This window comes from Sinocyclocheilus rhinocerous, unplaced genomic scaffold (genome assembly GCF_001515625.1).
Source record: "Sinocyclocheilus rhinocerous isolate Xijiao unplaced genomic scaffold, SAMN03320098_v1.1 scaffold1664, whole genome shotgun sequence".
In the NCBI taxonomy this organism is placed as follows: Eukaryota; Metazoa; Chordata; class Actinopteri; order Cypriniformes; family Cyprinidae; genus Sinocyclocheilus; species Sinocyclocheilus rhinocerous.
The window spans coordinates 52,419-72,957 of NW_015625582.1; the positions used below are offsets into that span (position 1 = coordinate 52,419).

The 20,539-nt window shown below is 41.1% G+C and overlaps 1 protein-coding gene across 1 annotated transcript in view; it reads left to right on the plus strand.

Annotated features, from left to right (window-relative positions):
• LOC107753661 (rootletin-like) overlaps positions 1–20,539 on the plus strand; it is a 47,169-nt gene that overhangs the window by 19,403 nt on the left and 7,227 nt on the right. The window contains 24 exon segments of the mRNA XM_016569869.1: positions 3,490–3,657; positions 3,857–3,940; positions 4,243–4,349; positions 6,077–6,221; positions 6,732–6,838; positions 7,267–7,473; positions 8,807–8,903; positions 9,445–9,534; positions 9,632–9,772; positions 9,938–10,137; positions 10,536–10,718; positions 11,267–11,411; positions 12,242–12,388; positions 12,665–12,895; positions 13,760–13,953; positions 14,326–14,453; positions 14,808–14,977; positions 15,857–16,036; positions 16,220–16,354; positions 16,875–17,018; positions 18,577–18,815; positions 19,134–19,293; positions 19,817–19,984; positions 20,071–20,455. Coding sequence (XP_016425355.1) covers positions 3,490–3,657; positions 3,857–3,940; positions 4,243–4,349; positions 6,077–6,221; positions 6,732–6,838; positions 7,267–7,473; positions 8,807–8,903; positions 9,445–9,534; positions 9,632–9,772; positions 9,938–10,137; positions 10,536–10,718; positions 11,267–11,411; positions 12,242–12,388; positions 12,665–12,895; positions 13,760–13,953; positions 14,326–14,453; positions 14,808–14,977; positions 15,857–16,036; positions 16,220–16,354; positions 16,875–17,018; positions 18,577–18,815; positions 19,134–19,293; positions 19,817–19,984; positions 20,071–20,455 — 3,955 coding nt within the window.

The window sequence follows — 20,539 nt, forward strand, 5'->3', positions numbered from 1 at the left end:
TCATATTAAACAGCTCTCTTGCTCATGTGATATTGGATAACTGTATAATATGATGCAAATATAAAAGACAAAAACTCATACAGGGGCATCATTTGGCCCTATATCGAATTTTGTGGGTATTATAACTGCATTCTAAGAGGCTACAATACACAGTGAATTTGTGGACTCTCAATGCGTATTTTTGTTTGTTTTTTGCAAAGTGAGGGACATACTCTAAAGTCAGCTTGTACATCTTTAAAACAACAAGTACAATATTATTGTAAACAACATACATTGCAAACCGTAAAATAAAGAATGGTCATCCTGTGTTATGTGTTATAGTTGCCTAGACTAGAGTCATATACCCCCATGAATGCTTGCCCTTGTTTGGTGTAAAGGGAAGATCTTAACCAGAATTTTAAAATGACTTTTACTGTAAGTACATTGTTTAAAGCTTTAATCTGAACAAAAGCATGTGGCTAACACCCGTGTTTGAAAATTCATCACTTATACATACACCGCAAAGGCTGAGTGGCCTCTAGACACGTGTGGCAGCATTCTCCCCATGGACCAGAGCCAAGCCTGTGGCGGCAGATTGGCTGCAACATGAGAGAGCGACCAGCTCTTGAATTTAATACCATCATAATGCTGGGTTTGTTTAGTGCCGCTAGCAAGAAGGATCCAATATCGACACATGTCATTGCATCATCCATCAGCCCTGCTTCAAAACCCTCCTGTCTTTTTGATGCTGCTGGTAAAGTTTCCTTCAGTAGCAAATCTGAGATCATTTTTTAACTTGGTTACTGTTAAATTTGAATTGGGGAAGTTGGTTCTGGACAGCAATTAGAGGCAGGCTGATTCCAGTTGGTTAAAGTTCGGTAAAAAGAGAGATGCTATATATAATTTATGCATAGGGGAGTTCATGATATTGCCTGGCCATTAGGATACCAAATCCACCAAATCAATCAATGTCATAACCATGTGTTCATTTGAAAATATAACTGGGATCCTAACCTCTAAAACTTATGAGCCTGAATAAAAAGGTAATTGTGACTCTATATCTGAAAGTCACCTCTATATCTATATCAAAGTATTCTGACTTTGTTCTCTTATATTTGCGAGCTTGTGGCAGAATCTGACTTTTATATTTTATAATATGACCACATCTCACAAACATCACTCTATATTTCACAGTTGTGACTTTTTCTTACAATTGTGACTGTTTCACAATGTACATTTACTGTATATCTCACAATTGCAGCTTTTTTTTCTGCAGAATTGGAAAATACACAATGTGAATATATCTTGCAGTTGTGATTTTTGTTTTGCATAATTGTGATTGTCTCACAGTCTTACAATATGAAAGTCACAATGTGACTTTAAATCTTGCAGCTGTCTTTGTTTCTCATAATGACTTTGTTACTCACATTGCAACTTTATATCTTACATTGTGACAGTGATTTTGTTTCTGGCAATTTTGTTTTACAATTGATCATAATTGGGACATTGTGTCACACTGTGTTCCGATGAAAATATCTCACATTGTTGCTTTATGCCTCACAATTGACTTTCTTATTTTTATTTTTTTGGAAGCAAATGTATTTTATGGATGTACATACAAAGATACATACACACTAGAGGTGTGCAGTGCTGCACCCCTGACCCCCATAAGCTTTTAAGACAGAACAATATGCTTGTTTGTAAGTGCCATTTTTTCATGACTTTGCATCAAACGCTTGTTGTGTTGTAGCAACAAATTGCCTCTAATTGTGCCAAAATAGTTGAAAAGATACATAATCAATAGGGTAGTGCAGCTGTTTCCAAAGGAGCCTTTAAACACAGCTGCTGCTGCACCCAACATCCCCCCTCTCTCTTCTGACTCGTCCTCCACCCATGTTTTTCATTTTCTGTTCGCTTTCAAAAGCTGTCACCTTAACAACGGGCCATATAATAAGTCCCTGTTCCCTTATGAGCCCTGAACCCCAAAACCGCCCAGAGCCGGGCTGGTTTGCCCCTCTTTGTAGTATATGAAATTAAAGCTCTCAGAACGACTGTTTGAAAATGTTTTATTAAGTTTTGCGAAGCCCTTGGCTTCAGTTGGGAACAGGGGGACTATTGTCCCTTGCATCTTGTAGAAGCTGCTGTTCAGCTTAGCAGCAAATGAGTGTTAGCCTGTGATTTCAGTGTAGTTGTGTGTATTACTTCTTTGCAAAAAGGATGAAGGTGACTCTACTTCCACCTTTTACTCTCTCTACCCCTCGCTTTCTCTTTTTCTTGCTTTGTTTAAATCAGCTGAGGCAGCATGTTGTTGTGTTGAGAGGAAACATGTGGTTTCTGTTAGTAGGGACTGGGTGTCTGGCACCATGATATGCACTGGGGGTTAAAGGAAGATGGGAGGGGTTGGTGGGGTAATGGGACATTGAGATTGAAGACCCCGTAGGAGGATGGGAATCAAGAGAGAAACACTCTGCCATTGTGACAGACAACTTTCTCCTTTCTATACTCGCTACCTGTGTTGTTCAGTGAATAAATTTAAGAAAAATGTACTTGAGAAGCAAAAATGCGTGATATTAAGAGTTCAGAGAGACTGGGGCAAGTTGTCACACTTTTTACTGCAGTGAATATTTCTCAGAGTGGGGTTGTCATTTTATTATTATTTATTTTTATTTTTTGGCATTTCTGCCTTTATTTTGATAGGACAGTAGCTTGACAGGAAGCAAAGTGGGAGAGAGAGAGAGAGGGGGACAGGATCAAGAAAGGTCCGCGAGCCGGGACTTGAACTCGGGACACCTGAGGTGCAACGGCGCTATTTGTCGGTGCATTGCCCATGATTTACCCAGAATTTTTATTTTCATTTACAGAAAAAAAGTTTTTTGAACATTTCTTCTTGCTCAAGATAAAAGATACAATTCACTGAACACACACTGACTTTTAGCGGGGCATGTTGTCCCAATGAAACCTATCGTTAAACAGCCTTTTATAGGCCTTTATGCAAAATTGTAAAACAGATATAAAACATAAATCATGAAACAGCAAAAATGTAAAGTTACAGTAAGATGCAAAAATATTAAACCACATTTTTATATATTATAATGTATAATAACATTTAAAAGCACAAGACACCTTGCCTCAGTCTTATACTTATTAAAAATACTCTTTTCCATAGACTACAATTTAACCTTTTGTTTGAAATCTAACTTCTTGCCTGATTGTATGCCAATGTGAATATATATGAAGCTTGTGACTTACCTCTGTGACAATGCAACCATTGTTTTTTTCTTGTTTCATACATAAATCTAAATACATAAATCTAGTGCTGCCTATGCTTAACATGAGAGAAGGAAATATTTGAATGGTGTACACTAGCAATCCAAGGATACTTAGTCTTTTGGTTTTTTGAAGCCATTTTTCACTGTAAATGTCACTAAATCGTGCTAATACAAATTGTGAACAGCCATAAAGGAACTAAAAGGTGATTAAGCAGTGTAATGTGTGCATATGTCTTTGCAGCTGGAGCAGATGCTGTTGCAGCAGTCAGGAGATTCAGACCAGCAGAGTGTGTATGGCACAGAGCAGGGTTGGCTAAGAGAGGAAGGACGATCTTATAGGCTGAAGCTCCAGGCCTTTCAAGAGAGCCAACACAGACAGGCTCAGCTGGTGCAGAAACTACAGGCAAAGGTCCACTGTTAGATGTGGTCTCATTCAACACATTTAATTTTTGTCAAAGATGGGAAAGATTCTTTGAAGGGAAAAATGATTTTGTAATTGTATTTACTTTTAGAATATACATATCAAAAAGAAACCACAAAGCTTTGGTATAGTTGGGAATGTGCTCCATCTTAAGTTGCGGAGTGAAAGTATTTGTCTGTGTCTGCAGTTGCTCCAGTATAAGAAGAGATGTGGAAATCTAGAGCAGCAGGTGTTGGAGAAAACCTCAGAGTCAGAGAATCTGAGGCTCTCGGTAAGTCTTACTGGAGAACTTCACAGCCTTTATGAATGAATGAATGAATGGGGCATTTATATAGCACTTTATTGTGTATTGCTGTACACCCAAAGTGCTTTACAATCATATTGTGCAGCATCCACTTGGATGATGCTACGGCAGCCACAGTACAATGGCGCCAGTGCACTCACCAGTGCGTTGGAGCTTTTGAATTTTAAGAAATCTATCTGCTCCTGTGACTTTTGTTGTCTAATTGTTGTCAGGTGTTGCACTGTATTTTGGTGTGTTAGGTATAAACCTGCCTCTGTCCATGTATTTAGCTCCAGTCACACCTAGACTCTTCAGCACACCGGCTCCAGCGCTTTGAGCAGGAACACAGTATGGATGTCCAAAGTAAACTTGCACTGCTAGAGGATGAGCAGAAACGGTAAGAACAAGAGTGATATGCGCTTCTGACAGCGAGAGGTGCAGTGAAACATGCCGGCGGGCAGTGACTAAAATGAGGGAGAATGGGTGAATCAGCCAAAGAGTAAGTCAAGACTGGCTGTTTGGAACCAAAGGAGAATTTAACATTTTTGAAAATGAGAATGATAAACCAAGTGGAGAGTTTGTTTTCTTTTTGTTTTCCCTTTTTTGCTTTGTTAGAAAATACAGCTTAAGATGGTAGTTGTGTTTTGGAACATGGTACCTGGTTTCCTAAACCAACTGTTTAAAAACCATCATGACCACCATTAACTAGTAGCTGATCCAAGGTGGTCTGCCAGCTAGCACCACCTAAAGACCAGTTTATATCAACTACTGAACAGCATGGACAAACCAGTGATCAGCCTGGAACAGGTAATGACCAGCTAATGAACAGCAGTAACTTGCTGTAGACCAGACTGGAAAACTAATGAACAGCATGGACTAGCTAACAACCAGCTTAAACCAGCTAATAAACAACTGGAACAAACGTGGACTGGTTAGTTGTTAGATTAGACCAGATAATGACCAGTTTGGAGATACTAATGAGCACCTTAGACCAGCTAGAAACAAGCTTCCATGTTCTAAAACAGAAGTACCACCACCTAAGCTGAATTTTCCACCAGGCATTCACCATTCTAACATTGAGAAACGATACATGAACAACATATTAAGGAGGCAAATAGAGCTGAACTGCTCTAAATTAAATCTCCTAGCTGCCTACTTCAATCCCCAAAAGCTCATACTGGAAATGAATAGTTTTAGAAGGGGGTGTCAAAAACAAAAGGTATCCAGTTTGTCAGACTTAATTATCACAGCCTTGTTCACCGTCTCAGCCAAATAGTTTTTACTGCACTTCATACAAAGAGCCGGCCAACCTACCAACCCAGACGCCAGCCTTTAAAAGAACGCGATTTACTGTGCCACTCGCCCGTAATTGAAACGGTTATGGCAAACTCTGGGCCGTCCAGCTGCCAAGCTCTCATTCACTTTTACACCTTAGTGCCTCTGTCAGAGAGCGCACTGCACAGTGCAGTTCATCCGATCATCTGTGGCTCTGCAGTCTTGTAACACAATTTATTTAATTTCCTATGTCAGAGAAGTCAACTGTGCCACGGCTCATGAGAATTTCCTAGCATGCCACAATTAACTGAGATTCAGCTGGGCAGAAGTGTTATGCCTGTTACACTACTGCTAAAACGGCTTTGCGTTTTCTCAGAGGGGCACAAGCTGAATTAAGCCAAAACACAGAATCATGGAGCAAATATACTTATTGAAAATGATTAAAAACATTCTCGTAGCTTTGATCGTGTCTCTCTCTGTTGCTCACCCCTTGATGATCGTTTTGTTCGTCGCCCTTACTGCCTCACACCCTGGCGTCAATCTTTGTATGTAACTGGGTGGATTCTGCCACGAATGATGTAAATAACCCTGTAAACTATTTGACAAGCAAATCTGGTGGCAATTAGGCTGGAGCTGACATGGACTTTATTAAAACTGTCACGCACATTCCCCTCTAAGCGTGGCTGGCAACGTAGAATGTGACGTGGGCCTTTATGAGCCTGTAAACATAGAAGCTGATAGAGGCCGCGCAATGGAGGGGGGTGAGATCATGTGCAAAGTTTGGCTCATGGCTTAACAGGTTGAGGTCCCGGGATACAGTGCTCTGAAGCAGTTCCATATATTTCACAGGTGTTCTGGTTTGAGCCAGGTCAATGCGCTACTCCGGGAACAACTCGAACAAGCCAACGAAGCCAATCGGGCCCTGACGGAAAGCCTGCAGAAGGCACGAGAGGAGGCAGAGCAGAGGGACACGCGACTCAGGAGGGAACTTGAGGTGAGAGGGAGGAGGAAAAAGAGACAGAGGGAAGGAAGGAGAGATCTGTAGTGTGTGTTTTTATCCAAATCCACAGTTTAAGGAAAATCTTTCCTTAATCCAACCCAATGAAACTCAACTCTGGAACTTGTGGAATTCCACCCTGGTGCCTGTTTTGTCAGTCTGGACACTGTCTTTGTTTTAAATCATTGTTGTGATTTTCTCAGCTGTTGTTTCCTGTGAAAACATTCCAGTCGATTGGAAAAAGAGCGAGAATTCATTGCTCGGTGCAAACATCTGGTGATATGAAGGCGCTCATGTAGTATTCAGCCTCATACAGTCAAGAAAAGTTTACTGTATCATTTGTGTATGTGAGTCTCTGTGAGTGTGTGCGCCTAGCAGTTCAAGTATGTGTGGGTGCATTCATTATTTTTCGTATGTGTGCATCTATAATGGAGACATCTTTAACCTCTTTGCCACCCTCCTTATTACCGAACCTGCCGACCATGTGGCCGTGTCGCTCTCCTGCAGATGAATACCTCCCGAAACGGCCACGAGCAAGCCCGTGTGCGATCTCTGTGGCGCCAGGCCGCCTTCCTGCGAAGCTCTTTCACCCAGCTGCGGGCCTTTGCTGACAGGTGAGTGTAGCTTGCAGCCAGAACCCTTGGGATCAAAGCGCAGTGGGTCACCTGGGTCACTCCTCACCCATCCTGACCGCATCGTCCTGGGAAATGTGATGGTTAGACTGCCCTTCAGATTAGTCTTGAGCCATCCATCAGAGCCAAGCTTGATGAGGGCTCGGCCTGTGTAAATGCTGTGATCATTGTTGAGTAATTTGCTGTAATGTGGATTACTCAACACATGGACAGCGGAGAAAATGTTCACGACCCTTACTCAGGCACGACACTGTTCAAAGAGTTTATTCCCAGATCACAATATAGTTTCGGCCATCTGGCTCTCGTCAGTTGTGAACAAAACACATTTCCTTGGGAACGTAAGGAAATTGTTGTGTAAGGGAATTTCATTGCTCCTGCTGGTTGTAATAGTTTTTTTTTGTGCTTTACAGGAGTCTATCCGACATGCGAACCGAGTGTGTGGTGGCTGGCCGACGTCTTCAAACGGCCTGTGTGAATTTGGAGGCTAGCATGAGCCAGCCTTGTACCCCTGCTAGCAGCGGAGTATCTGCACTGGAGAGTCAACTAAGAGATAAGCTGAAAGAGGCTATGCAGCTGCAGGCCCGCTTTGACGCAGAGAAAGTAGAGCTTAGCTCTAGGTACAACATGCCTGTCTGTTTACGTACAAGTCCCATTCATTTTTCAACAGTAATATACAAGTGTCATCATGCTTGAGCAGCATGCTGTAATAAATACATACAGTATTGTCAGCTGGGGTTAAATTATCGTATTCAAAGGATTTCACAGTGCCATACATTTCAGCACATATACCTAAGCTTTGAATTGAATTATTGATGTCCTGAACTCACATCTCCTAGATGACTCATTGTACATTGTCCTGAGTGCTGACACACAGGGAAGGTCAGCACAGATTGCCTCATCTATCCAACTATGTGGCATGCCAAAACTAGAGAGAAAGAGTGTGTCTCTTTATTTGCTGTTCAGTATCCTCTACATTCTTCATTTACTTTTATAATGTGTCAGTGGTCTATGACACTTTCTTTTGAGAGCGGATCCATGGATCTGACAGAGCAGGGTTGGGGTCTTCTGATGAATGGATCATTGCAGCTTCTTTCTTCTACATCTTTTCATCAGTGACAGTTAGAGAGCAGAGATCACTCTCCATTTTGATATATGAAATTTTAGCTGAGCTTTATTGCAGCGGGAAGAAAGGGCCATAGATAAATGGGTATCAAATAAGCACACCATAGAGTGTTTGATCATTTTGCCTCAGTTGTTAATGTTACGCATGTACACATTTTTTCTTCACATTGTGATAGTGTGCTCATGCAGAACAATGAGTACTGTATGTCTTAGAATACCTCAGAACCTCATAAAATCTGCCTATTTCAACTTGCCGATTACAACAATGGAAAATGGTGTGCTATTTTTCTTAACGACATAGTACACCCAAAGATGAAAATTCTTTCATCAATTACATACCTTTGTGTCTGAAGCTTTGAACCTTCAAAAATTATGCAAAAGCTTCAAAATATAACAAATGTGATCCATACAACTCCCGAGTCTTCTGAAGCTAAATGACAGCTTTAAAAAAAAAAAAAAAAAAACAGACCAAAATGTAAGTTGTTATTCACTCATGATACTGACTTCCATTGAATTATTAACCATTGAAGTCAGAAAATCTGATGATTTGTGAACAAATGACTCAGGACAGTTCTGTGAACCAGTTCAACTGATAAATTGAAATTATTTAATATCAAATCGAACATTATTACTTTTCACATGAACGTGCCAAAGAGAGCTATTGTGGATGCCAAGATTTTAGTGAATGATAACATAATTTCAGTCTATTCCTCACTCTGTTCCTCACAATCTATCATATGACTTAAGACAGAAAATGTGTCATAAGGACCACTTTTATGATACTTGGATATTATATATTTAAAGTCTAACATGCATGTATCTGTACAGGATCCTGGAATTGGGTGAAATGGTGAAACAGCTCAGAGCACAGAACATTGAGAAGGCAAGCAATCTGACAGCACTGCGGAGCAGCTTGGACAGGATGGTGAGCAGTGTTGCAGTAGAATCATTTACATTTAATCATTTAGCAGACACTTCTATCCAAAGGGACTTACAAATGAGGACAATAGAACCAACAAAAGAGCAACAATATGTAAGTGCTGTGACAAGTTAGTCTAACGCAGTACACATAGCAAGTTTTTTTAAATAATAAATAGAAAGAATAAAATATAGATAGAATAGAATGAGTTAGTGTAAGTGTTAGAGGGTCAAGTTTTTTTTAAATAAAAAGAAAACAACTATATACAATTAAAATAAAATAGAGAGTGCCAGTGATATAGAGGGTCAAGTGTAGATGGAAGAGATATGTCTTTAGCCATTTCTTGAAGATGCCTAAAGTCTTGGATCGAGTTGGGCAGGTCATTCCACCAGCAGGGAACAATTAATGTAAAAAATCATTAATTGGGAAGACTAGTCTTGATAAACACTACCACTTTCTTTATTAATTATCTGGATTCATCTGGAGTCTGGTGTGTGTCATGGCTGTTCAAGAAGCTGCACTTTGACCTGAATGCTTTCCTGTACAGGAAATAAATCGGTCCGAAGACCGAACCGAGAAGGATGCCTTACGCAGCGAGATCAGCAGTCTGCAACAGTTACTGCACAACATTAATCAGGTTTACTGAACCTGATTGCCATGATATTTTGGGCCAGATGTACTAAACATGGGAAGAGTAATTGTTAACTCATCTCTTTTTTTCTCTTCTCTTTTAGGTGGTTAGTGGAGAGATTTCCTCAGATTTATCAAAAGATGAGCACCCATCTGTTTCTGCAGGATCTATTTCCTCTTCTCAACGAGACGGTATTGTGATAGCTGTGCAGAGAGCCCTCTTACAGCAGCAGACACAAATTCAGGTATGCAACAAACCTCCTGTACACCATCCTTATATGGCACAAGTGTCATCACTAGTGGTACAGAAATTACACTTCACCATGTCTCCCTAATAGTTTACTCTGCTATCAAGAAGCGTGTGTAATTTCAGCACATTTAACTAAATGAAAATATCTATCCACCCAAAGGAGCTGCAGGCACGTCTGGAAGCTTTCCAAGAGCAGGTTGCCACCTTGCAAGATCAGCTGCATGTGGGGGAAGATGAAACCAGAAGCCTGGAACAAAGAATCCGGGAACTGCAGCAAGAGAATCAACTTCTGGAGAGATCTGAGGAGGACAACACTAGAGATGCCCAAAGATACCGCAACTCGCTGGGCATAGTAAACAGGTAGAGTCTGGGACCGAATGAACCTGGCACTTTAATAAAGGATGCTATTGTTCAATAGCAGTGTTACCTGCACAAATCAGTTTCTACCTGAACATTTGTACCCTCTACTTTTACGTCAGTATTTTTATATAGAGCTGTTTACTCATGGCATTATTTTGCAGGCTAACCTAGGAGGGTAATTTATAAATGTCTTTGCTCATGTTTCTACAACATAAGTTGTTATGCTACAAAGGCTCATGATTCTGATTCAAGCACACAAACTCACATCTTTGTGCTAATTGTAGTCCTAATTTAGAAGTAACTGTGGCTTAAGCATGCGAATCTTCTAGTTTTAGGACTATAACCTGAACAGCTACACACCACACCACAACTGTCGCTTTCCTTTTCTCCCTTCCAAGTGAAAAAGGAGAGCTTGAGAGGCAGCTCTCGGCCCTGCAGCAGCAGCTGGAATGCACACAAGCAGAGCAGGAAGCTTTGAGAAGCTCATCTCTGGATGTTCAGAGGCAGAGAGACCTCCTCAGGCAGCAGAGGGAGGACCTGGAGAGGCAGTTGGCTCGAGAACGCTCTGAATCCGAGAGGGGGTACGGCATTGCGAAACCTCAAACCTCTTGACTTCCTTCTTGGCCCTTGTTTATTTCCCTGTCCTATTGTTTACAGTCAGTATCACTAGCACATGTTGTCCTTAAAGTAGCCTTGAATCAAACCAGAATAGTACTGTTTACAAAATGCATTAAACATGAAGATGCATAATGCATTAGTTTACTGGTTAGGTCAAAGGTAACAACCCTGATCATGTGTTATGTATTGTATATGGATAAGAATGGTTTTGGATGTGATCTTTAACCTCAAGTCTTTTTTTGAGCAAATGTCTTTTAGGAGTGTGTTTATAGAAATATCTCTGCTTGTATATGTTTGTGTACATGAGTATGTGCCTATACCTTAACCTTAACATTGTTTACATTAAAATTGTTTTGTTTGTGTGTACATTTCCTATGAGCGGATTTGATTGCTCTATGCCATAGTGTGCCTGGGTTTTCATTTGTTTTTTGTGCTGTTTTGTCCATATCTACAAATCAAAAAGTGTGTATTTATGTCCTGACAATTTGTGTGCATTTTTGTTTTTCTACAGACGACACACTCTGGAGCAGCTGGAGATGAGACACTCGGATGTGCGTAAAGAGCTGGTCACACTAAAAGAAGCTCTGAGTCAGCTGAATTTACAGAAAGAGGTTTTGGAGGATGAAAAGAGCAGTCTTGCACAGGCTCTCTCTAGGGTACTGCTCTACACATTCACACAAAATGCACACTAACCCACCCACTTATTCACTCATCCATTTACTCACCCACTCATTTGTTCCATCACATTCACTCACCTGCTCACTTATTAATTCACTCACTACATCTTAGTCCATTTTTATACACTCACACATTCTTTCATACTTCCAACACTGTCATTCACTAACATATTCTTTCAAAACACTCCATAACTCACACTTTCTCTTAAACCACTCAGTCATTAACTCCATTCCTCACTCAGTCACACATTTATTCACATACTGTATTTACTCTCTCATTAATTCATTCTTTCATTCACATATTCACTCATTCATTCATCTTAACAACACCTGATCTAAGTCTGTATAAAACTGTTCTCACCTGCATGTTGCTACAGTGAATTACATCCAGTCATAAAACTGTTTACCCAGTTTTGCATTATTTATCCATTAAGTAAATATAGAGTTTTCCCCTGTCAAATGTCCAACTCAGTTGTTGAATTACTGGAAACTCAGTTTACTTTGACCTTGGGTGAGTTATGTAGCTCTGCTTATTTGTAGTAATTGATATTTACCATGCAAAACTGCCTTTGTAAGATTTTTCATCACTTACTCTGTCTAACTTACAGTTTTTCCACACTTCCGCAGTTCTACCGCAGGTCATTCTGGGGACAAAATGTAACGGTTAAACTCCAGTGCTATTAAACAGCTCTGCAAACATATTTTACTCTAACCGCTGATTACAAAATAAATGCTGGTTACGTGAACTTGGTAGCTAATGATTGGATGTAGCCAAACTTCCCACTGATGTTTGTACTGCCTCCCTATAGGCGGAGGCCCAGAATGCTGAGCAGGAACTGGCGCTCACTAAACTACAAAGTGAAGATGCAGGGCTACAGGACTCCCTGGCTAAGATGGGAGCCCTGAGTGAGGGATTGGCTAAAGATAAGGTCGAATTGAACCGTCTTCTCTTACAGGTCAGGGTCATGGAACTGGATAGTGTGCATAGTGTTCAAGTATTAAGTCTTGAATAATCTCTCGTTTTTTTATAGTTAACATTCAGTTCAACAACTGATAATTTATTAAAGGAAATTGTTTAAAGCTGGCTGACAAAGGATGGTCCTGGTGTGGATACCAACACACCGACATCCACATCACAATATATGATATGCGACCAGCAAGAGTCTTTTCAACATGATAATCGTCCTGTTATTTATTCTCAAAAATATTGTTTTTGTCCTATCTTCTACCAGGTCGAGGCTGAAAAGGCAGAGCTTGGCGAACGCAAACGGGACACAGAGCTAGAGCGAGCGGCAGCCAGAGAAGAGCTAGCTCAACTTCAGCAGGAGCTGTTAGACCTTACGGCAGAGAAGCGTGCTCTGGAGGCCTCACACATTCACCTTCAAGAGAGCCGAGTGACCCAGGATGCAGAGAACAACGTCCTACAGAGGGAGAAAAGTTCAGCCCTGGAGCAACACGCCCAGGTCAGTCACAAAATGAGGGGGCGTGTGCCCCATTACCCAGCATGATTCACAGCTCTCAGCTGTGCTCTGATGGGTCTTGTTGTCACATTAAAAAGCCAAGGGAAGATATTGGACCCATCTGCCGTGGTACTCAACACCTTCCTCCAAGAGTTCCATATATGAATCTTGGCACAAGCGTGTGTTTTATGAGTGGCAAAGGAATTGAATGGGGGAAGCAAAGGGGATCTCGAGTACAAATGAAGGACAGGAAGACTGGAGAGATAGATATTACAGACGGGTAGTATCAGAGTGAGAGAGAATGAGTGAAAAAAGCTGTAAATCACAAGCTTGATCTGTCTGCTCGCAGCTTTGCAACAGACAGTGTGGAATTCATCTGCTCTTTTGTCTACACCTACAGTCATGTTTTACTGAGGTGTCACTATGTTAAAACTGTAGTGTTGTCATAAATCACTGGATCTTAATGTAATCTCCATTTTTACACAGTCTTGAAGATATGTTGTAAATTATTAGTACAGAACATTATTTGCAACAATTCCTTGTCCATTTTACTTGCTGCTTTTTCAGTTGACCTGCTTGGCAGAAACGTGAAATAAAATTTCCTTTGGTTTGCTTGCAAACGGTTTAGTGCAGACTCAGTGGGGAAAGTTTTAACATATCAGGAAAATATTTGGACAGCCTGCTGTTCCTAAGTGGTCAGTTACTGGCATAATCTAGGATCTCACGTGTTTGGACAAATCACCAAATGATTAGACATCATCTGAGTACTTGATTCATAATCCTGATGTTGATCTACAATCAGCAAACGCTGGGTATATGTGAACATTCAAATATATGCTTCCATGTACATGTGTGTGATTTGTGTAGGTCAGTAAGCAGAAGCAAGCCCTGAAGGAACAGTTGAACACATGTCGTAGAGAAATGGAGCTGAGTGCTGCCTCGCTAAAGAAGACTTGCAAAGAGAGAGATGAACTGGCAAGAGACAAAGCCAATCTCACAGTGCAGCTCACCTCAGAGCAACGTAAATCCAAGGCCCTGGCCCAAGACCTGGCCGCTCTGCGGTGAGTCAGTGTGTGTTATAGTGCGAGTAGGATTTGGTGTATTAATGTGTTTATATGGGCTAAGTGTTTGTATTTATGTTGGAATTCGAGGTTGGCAGGCAAAGTAAAACACCTGTGTTTTCAGCTAGTTTTTTGAGTAATTATCAATGGGGCCCGTTCAATCATGTTACTCTTCCTAGTTTCACTAAGTCTTTTCTGTGAGAGAATCACCGTGAGGTTAATCCTGTGTTTTGCTGTGTAAATCATCTCCAGAACATCTCATCTGTCTTGAATGATGTTAGCTAAAGAAACAACCATTTAAAGATGTTCATTAGCTTCACGAAACACAACCTGTTTTTCTTTGTATTCTCTCTTCCTTTTTCTTTTGCTCAGGGCTGAGAGAGAGTCTCTAGAGTCAGGCCTGTTGGACAGGCAGGAACTGGCCTCGATGCTAGAGGCTGACCGGGCTAGGCTAGAGGGAGAGAATGCTAGTCTACAGCAGGCTAACGAGACTATGACGAGTAAGTGTCTCTTCAGGGAGCCTCTATTCCTCTCTCGTTGACTTGGCTGAACCCACTGGCCATTGGGCCCCAGCTATAGTCCACAAGGGGCCCATATTTTAGCTCCAAACTGGGGAACAGCTGAGGGGTCAGCCGAGGTTCTCTCTAGAGCTTAACAAAGTCCCCTCACAGATAGCATCCACACTGTACTATTTATGTGCTGGTGCTGTCACTTTATATTGTGTAATGATGATTCTAAAGAGCATTATAATTTCATGTTTCCAGCATGTTAGAGCTCAGTGTGTCTCCAGTGTATATTTTCATTACAAAGCATGTTTCTCCTTTGTGTATATACTTGCTGTTTCCTTTGCGCAGGTGAGCTGTCTAATGTTCACAGTGAACTAGAGCAGCAAATGTCCCGGGCTTTGCAGGAGAAACAGGCTTTAGAGTTGAAGCTTGCTCAGGTCGAGAGAAACGCACAACAAACCCTCATTACAACACAGCAAAGCCATCAGGAACAACTGCATACTGAGCGAAAGCACAAGGTATCACTGAAATTTTGAGATAAAGGCACTGTCCCTAACACTTGATGTGGTATTGCTAGGAGTATAAATCTTTGGTTTGACAGCAAATCAGTTAAATTTATAATTAATTTGATTTGGTTCAAAGGTTTTTTTTTTTCTCCATACAAATGAGTCATCCTTTAAGTCATATTTCTAGACTGATGCATATTAATCTACAGGCTTTTGAGGCATCAAGAAAATGAGTAAATTCCAACTTGCAAGAACTGTCACGTGCACATCCATAAATTCACAACACCTTAGAGTTTCCCATTTGACATTTTAGATTTTAAAATCCTATGCAGTTGCTATGTGCCCTTTTGCTGAGCCCACAAACCTGCACCGATGCAAGTTTCACAAAGGATTATTACCAGAACATGGCATTATCCACCTTATTTTTCAATGTGGAAGTGGCAATTTTCTGTGCAAGACTTCTGATTCGTTAGCTGTCATACAGTAGGTAAATAACTAGAAGAGTAACAAAGTGCAGTAAACGGTAAAACATGAAACCATTTGCACTTCAAACCAATGTGTTTTCAATATGATAATAATTAAAATAATATGATGACAAATAACAGATTGCAACATCAAGCAGCATAACCCTTAGTTTTGTATAGTTAAAATAACTGGAAGTGGCTGGAAGAAATTGCCATAGAGTGAATTGCTATACCCAGCATGCAGCACAGCTCAGTATTCATTGTGTGTTTATTTTTTACATGTATACTGCCATAGATTTAGGACTATCAGAGAAATTCTGGCAGAAGATGCAATTGAAATGCAATAACCCTAAACTGTAAAACTCTCCTGTGGTTCAAGAGAGTATTTGGATGCTTATAACACATGCACCTGTCTTGTGTGTCTCAGGAGCGCATGCGTGCGGAGTTGTGTTCACAGAGGGAGCAGGCAGAGTCGCAGCTGCGGGCTGAGTGCGAGGAGCTGCGCATGCAGAGTCGCAGAGTTCAGCAACAGCTGCAGGAAGAACTGGCCAAGCTGCAGCAGCACTGTACAGAATCCCTGCTGCAGGCCGAAAGCCATAAACAGCAGGTGTGTGTGTGTGTATTTGTGTCTCAGAGGAACACAATCAAAACCTTTTGACAACTTCCTTTCAATCTGATCAAAAGGCATGTCTGTTGCCCTGTATAGCCTTAAACCATCTGCAGTCAGAACATGGGGCAGATAGCATCACTGTAAGTTGGTTCTACCGCTTTGACTGTTCTTGATTGGCAGGTTCTATCTGAGAAGGAGGCAGAGAAGGCTCCTCTTACTGAGCGCATAATTACCCTCGAGCGTGACATAGAGACAGCTGCCCTTGAAAAGGATCGTATGCGTAGAGACTTCCTGAGAAAACAGGAGCAGGACAAGGTATAATAAATCCAAATATGTCTGTGGATCATGTTTTGTCTTTATTAGATTAGGGCTGCAAAGTTATCATATTAATGTATGAGATTAATTGTGCATTCATTTTTAAACACATTCATTAAATTTGATATTAAAATCTACAATCTGTTTTGAGCTTAAGAACACATTCACACACTGTTCCATAGTGGAGAATGTGTTTCTCAGTAAATTATGAAAATAAACAGTTTATTGTTCATTTGCATTTCTGTGTGGTGGAATTGAATCATTGAAGAGTGAATTAAACAAAGTTGTAAGAATATGTAAGTTCATAATGTGCATGGAACATTATTTCACTATTGAATTATTTGTGATTGGAAATTCTCATCCATTGTTTTTTTTTTAATGCATTTTGAAAAAATTATAGAGTATGTCAGAATTTTGTCTGATATGATAAGCTTATAATTATTTTCATGTTATGGTGACAGCCCTAATTTCATGCATCACATTATTGTATTCATTTTTGTCTCTCCCTCTCTCTCTGTAGGACACAGTTTTAGGGTTGCAGGCAGAGCTTCAAGACCTACGGTCTCATTTCGAGGAGTCTCTGAGTTCCCGTGAAGTTTCGGAGCGCAGCTTAAATGACCAGATCAGAGAGCTTTCTCTGCAGAGGCAGGAGTCTCAGCAAGAGGTCACACAACCCGAGACTTTACATTCCAGTTGTTCAGTCACAAAAACAAATTTATCATCCAGAACACAAAAAAACCTATAGCCCAGGAGAGCAGTAAAAATTGTGTTTGTGACAGTGCCAAATAACCAACGTCATATAAGTTAGAAGGTGAGTAAGTTTATGTTGGGCCGTGAGGCAACATAAGGCCTGTTGGAGTCCAACTTGTACCTACCAGGTGCAGTCTTGGGGAGTGCCATTTAGCACACACATGTTGAACTTGGCACTGGTTAATGTGTATTGAGCATGCTCCAGGTGCCACCAGTTTGATGTTTGTGCTTGTATCTGTGCGTGTACACTTCTGCCTTTCAGGCTCAAGGTCAACCTTTGGAATTGACCTATGCACATACCTCAGGCCACAGATTTAGTTGTTTGAACAATCTATCTCCAGGCTATGATGAGAACTTCATCTCTAGGTGAAGCTGTCTACTCACTAAGATGGATTCTCTCCTCCTGTTTGATTATTTTCACTAAACCTCCTCCAGCTTGCCCTGGTCAGACAATGACAAACTACCAGTGGTGAGAGGGAACGATAAAAGCCAGCAGGGGAGTGAAAAGCGAAGGCTCTCTCTATGATATGAAAAGGAAAAGTTGCAGTCACAAATAAGCAGGTGCTCAGAAGTTTATTTTTCCTGTTCTGTAATTAAAGTCATCTCTATGGAAACACTGCCCCCAACTCTTAAACAGAGGTCTTCTCTAACCCAACCCCCCCCCACAATGAATTAAACCAGAGTGGGCTTGGCATGGGCTTATTTCTTTTACATTAAAATTTATGAGAAGAAAACATCTTGTGTGGCCGCTGAACTTAAACACACACACACACATATTTCTCTTTAACACAGCAGCATCTACACAAGCTTGTACACACTGCTGATGTTTCTCATCATTGCTGCTGTGTGTGGCAGTCTTTGGAGCCTGTCCTGTCTTTCTCTGTTTTTCTTCTCCCTCTTTCTCTCTGCATTCTGGCTGCATTTTGGGGAAAAAATGCACCGTAAAATGATTAGCTGTAGCCAAGCAATTACCAGAATGTGGGTCATATTCCTGTGTGTTTACATGGGCGAGGAGTTTCACCCTGAGCATATCTGATGAAAGCTTTTGAAAATTTGAACCATTTCACATGCACTTAAAACACATTTTTAAGTGCAAACGAGAATGTGCCCTGAAATCCGGCGTTGAAAGGAGGGCAGAACTCTTTGGATGAGTCTGATGCTCACATGCTTTGAGAAGCTGAATGGAACAAGGCAGTGGAATTTTACTAATAGGCTGTGTTTCCATTTAATTCATCTCATGGAAAATGAAGTTGAATTGTCCTCAGCAAAACAGTGCCACGTAAGGAATATGACTGTTAGAAATCTTCACTCCCTCTGTGGTGTCATCACCACACTTGAGTGATTTAAATGGACTTTATTTTACATAGATAAAGTTACACCATTGCACTCAAACCATGACCCATCACTCCTCTTGTATTTACAGAATCATATGGCTTCATTTAATCTTTCCCTCTCATCTCTGTCTCTTTCAGGTGGAGCGTTTGAGAAGGGAACTGAGTGAGGTGGAGGAGAGCAGGGACTCTGGCCGTAAGGAACTGATCGAGGCCCACCGAGAGCTGAGGGAGTGTTTGCAGGACAGGGATGCCCAGCGGCGTGAGGGCATGGAACTGAAGAGAGCTTTAGGAGATGTTGTGAGAGAGAAAGAGGCCATCCAGGCTTCCAATCATGAACTCCGAACAGCTGTGAAGAGAGCCGAGTTTGAAAACAACAGGTTTAGCATATTGGACTTGTTCGAAATGTTGATAGCTTTTGTATTACATACATGTTCCCTGTTAGCTTGGCTATAACATCAGATCATCATTGAGATGTGATTTTAAGTGAGCATTAACAAAAACATAGGGATTTCCTCTAAAACAGTAGTACTCTAAAAAAGTAGTGTAACTATATAGTGTAACTTAAATATCAGCAAATGAGTACAAATGTCTTTTTGGGATGTCGAACATTCCTTGTAAGGCTCAGTTTCTTTATGGAACAAGGAATTAGCTTAATTAAAAATGTACTAATTGTCCTTGTTTTTCTTTTTTATCAGTTTGAAGCGAGTGGGAGAAGAAAAGGACCAGAGGCTGGCAGTGTTAGAAGAATGTAAATCCTCCCTCCAGCAGGAGGTGCTGAAGCTGAGAACCAATATGCGTGAACTTGAGAAATCTCGCTTGCAGGCACGCAGGGAACTGCAGGAACTGCGCAGACAGGTCAGGGCCCAAAAAAATCTAACATTTTTTGGTAACAATTTAGTATAGGGACCAATTCTGACTATTAACTAGTTGCTTATTAGCATGCCTATTATTAACATATTGGCTGTTTATTAGTACTTACAAAGGACATATTCTGCATGACAATATTCTACATCCCTAATTCTACCCAATACCTAAACTTAACAACTACCATACTAACTATTAATAAGCAACAAATTAGGAGTTTATTGAAACAAAAGTCGTAGTTAATGGTTTGTTAATAGCGAGAATTGGACCTTAAAATAAAGTATGACCAGTTTTCCTTTTATAGTCAGTGTCTTAACATTATTTTAAATATCAGCATGTCAGCATTGTTCAGGTTAATTTGCTGTTAGTCTAGTTATACATGCATATACAATGGAACAAAATGTTGTATTACCAGGTCTACAGTGCATCCTCTTTCTCATGAAATTCAGCTGTCTAGATTTTTGTATACAATGCAACCGTTTTTTATAAAATAAAAAAGCATGTGTCTGAGCAGGTGAAGACATTAGAGGGTCAGTGCACTCAACAAGGGCAAGAGTTGAGTGACATGCAGATCAGACTGACCCAGGAAGAGCATAGAGAGGAGGAAATGAGAAAGGAGACCTTTACTCTCAGACAAAGAGTACTGGAAAGTGATGCTGGCAGAGAGGCAGCTCTGAAGGAGGTACAACAAACAAACTGGCATAAATACAGAATCCACACACACATGCAGTAACAAACTTAAACTGGAACTGGTCTGTGTGTGAAAAGGCTGCAGGCTTGCAGCGGCGTGTAGCAGAACTGGAAGAAGTGCAGCGCCAGGAGAAAGAGTTGCAGCAACAACAGGATGCCAATCTTCAGGAGAGCCAAGTGAAGCAGCGTGAGGAGGTTGCTCGCTTGGAGGGGGCACTGCAGGAAGCCCAGGCCCAGCTCAGGGAGCTTGGGCTGAAGGTGAGTCTAGCAGAGGCCCGGGCCCAAGGGCTGGAAGAGCAGCTGGGACAGAATGACGCCATACGGAGAGATCTTGAGCACAGGTTGAATGTTCTCAGTTCTACCCTGAGACGTACACTTGGAAGCAGACGTGGAAGACGTTCGCCCGCACCCGGGGAATGCAGACGGAGTCCCTCACCATGGAGAACTCGATCACCTGTGAAAGGTAATGCATTCTCAGTCCAATAATGAATCGGGTCTCTGTAGCAAAGGTTAGTTAAAGGTCAAGAAGAAGATCACCACTCTTATA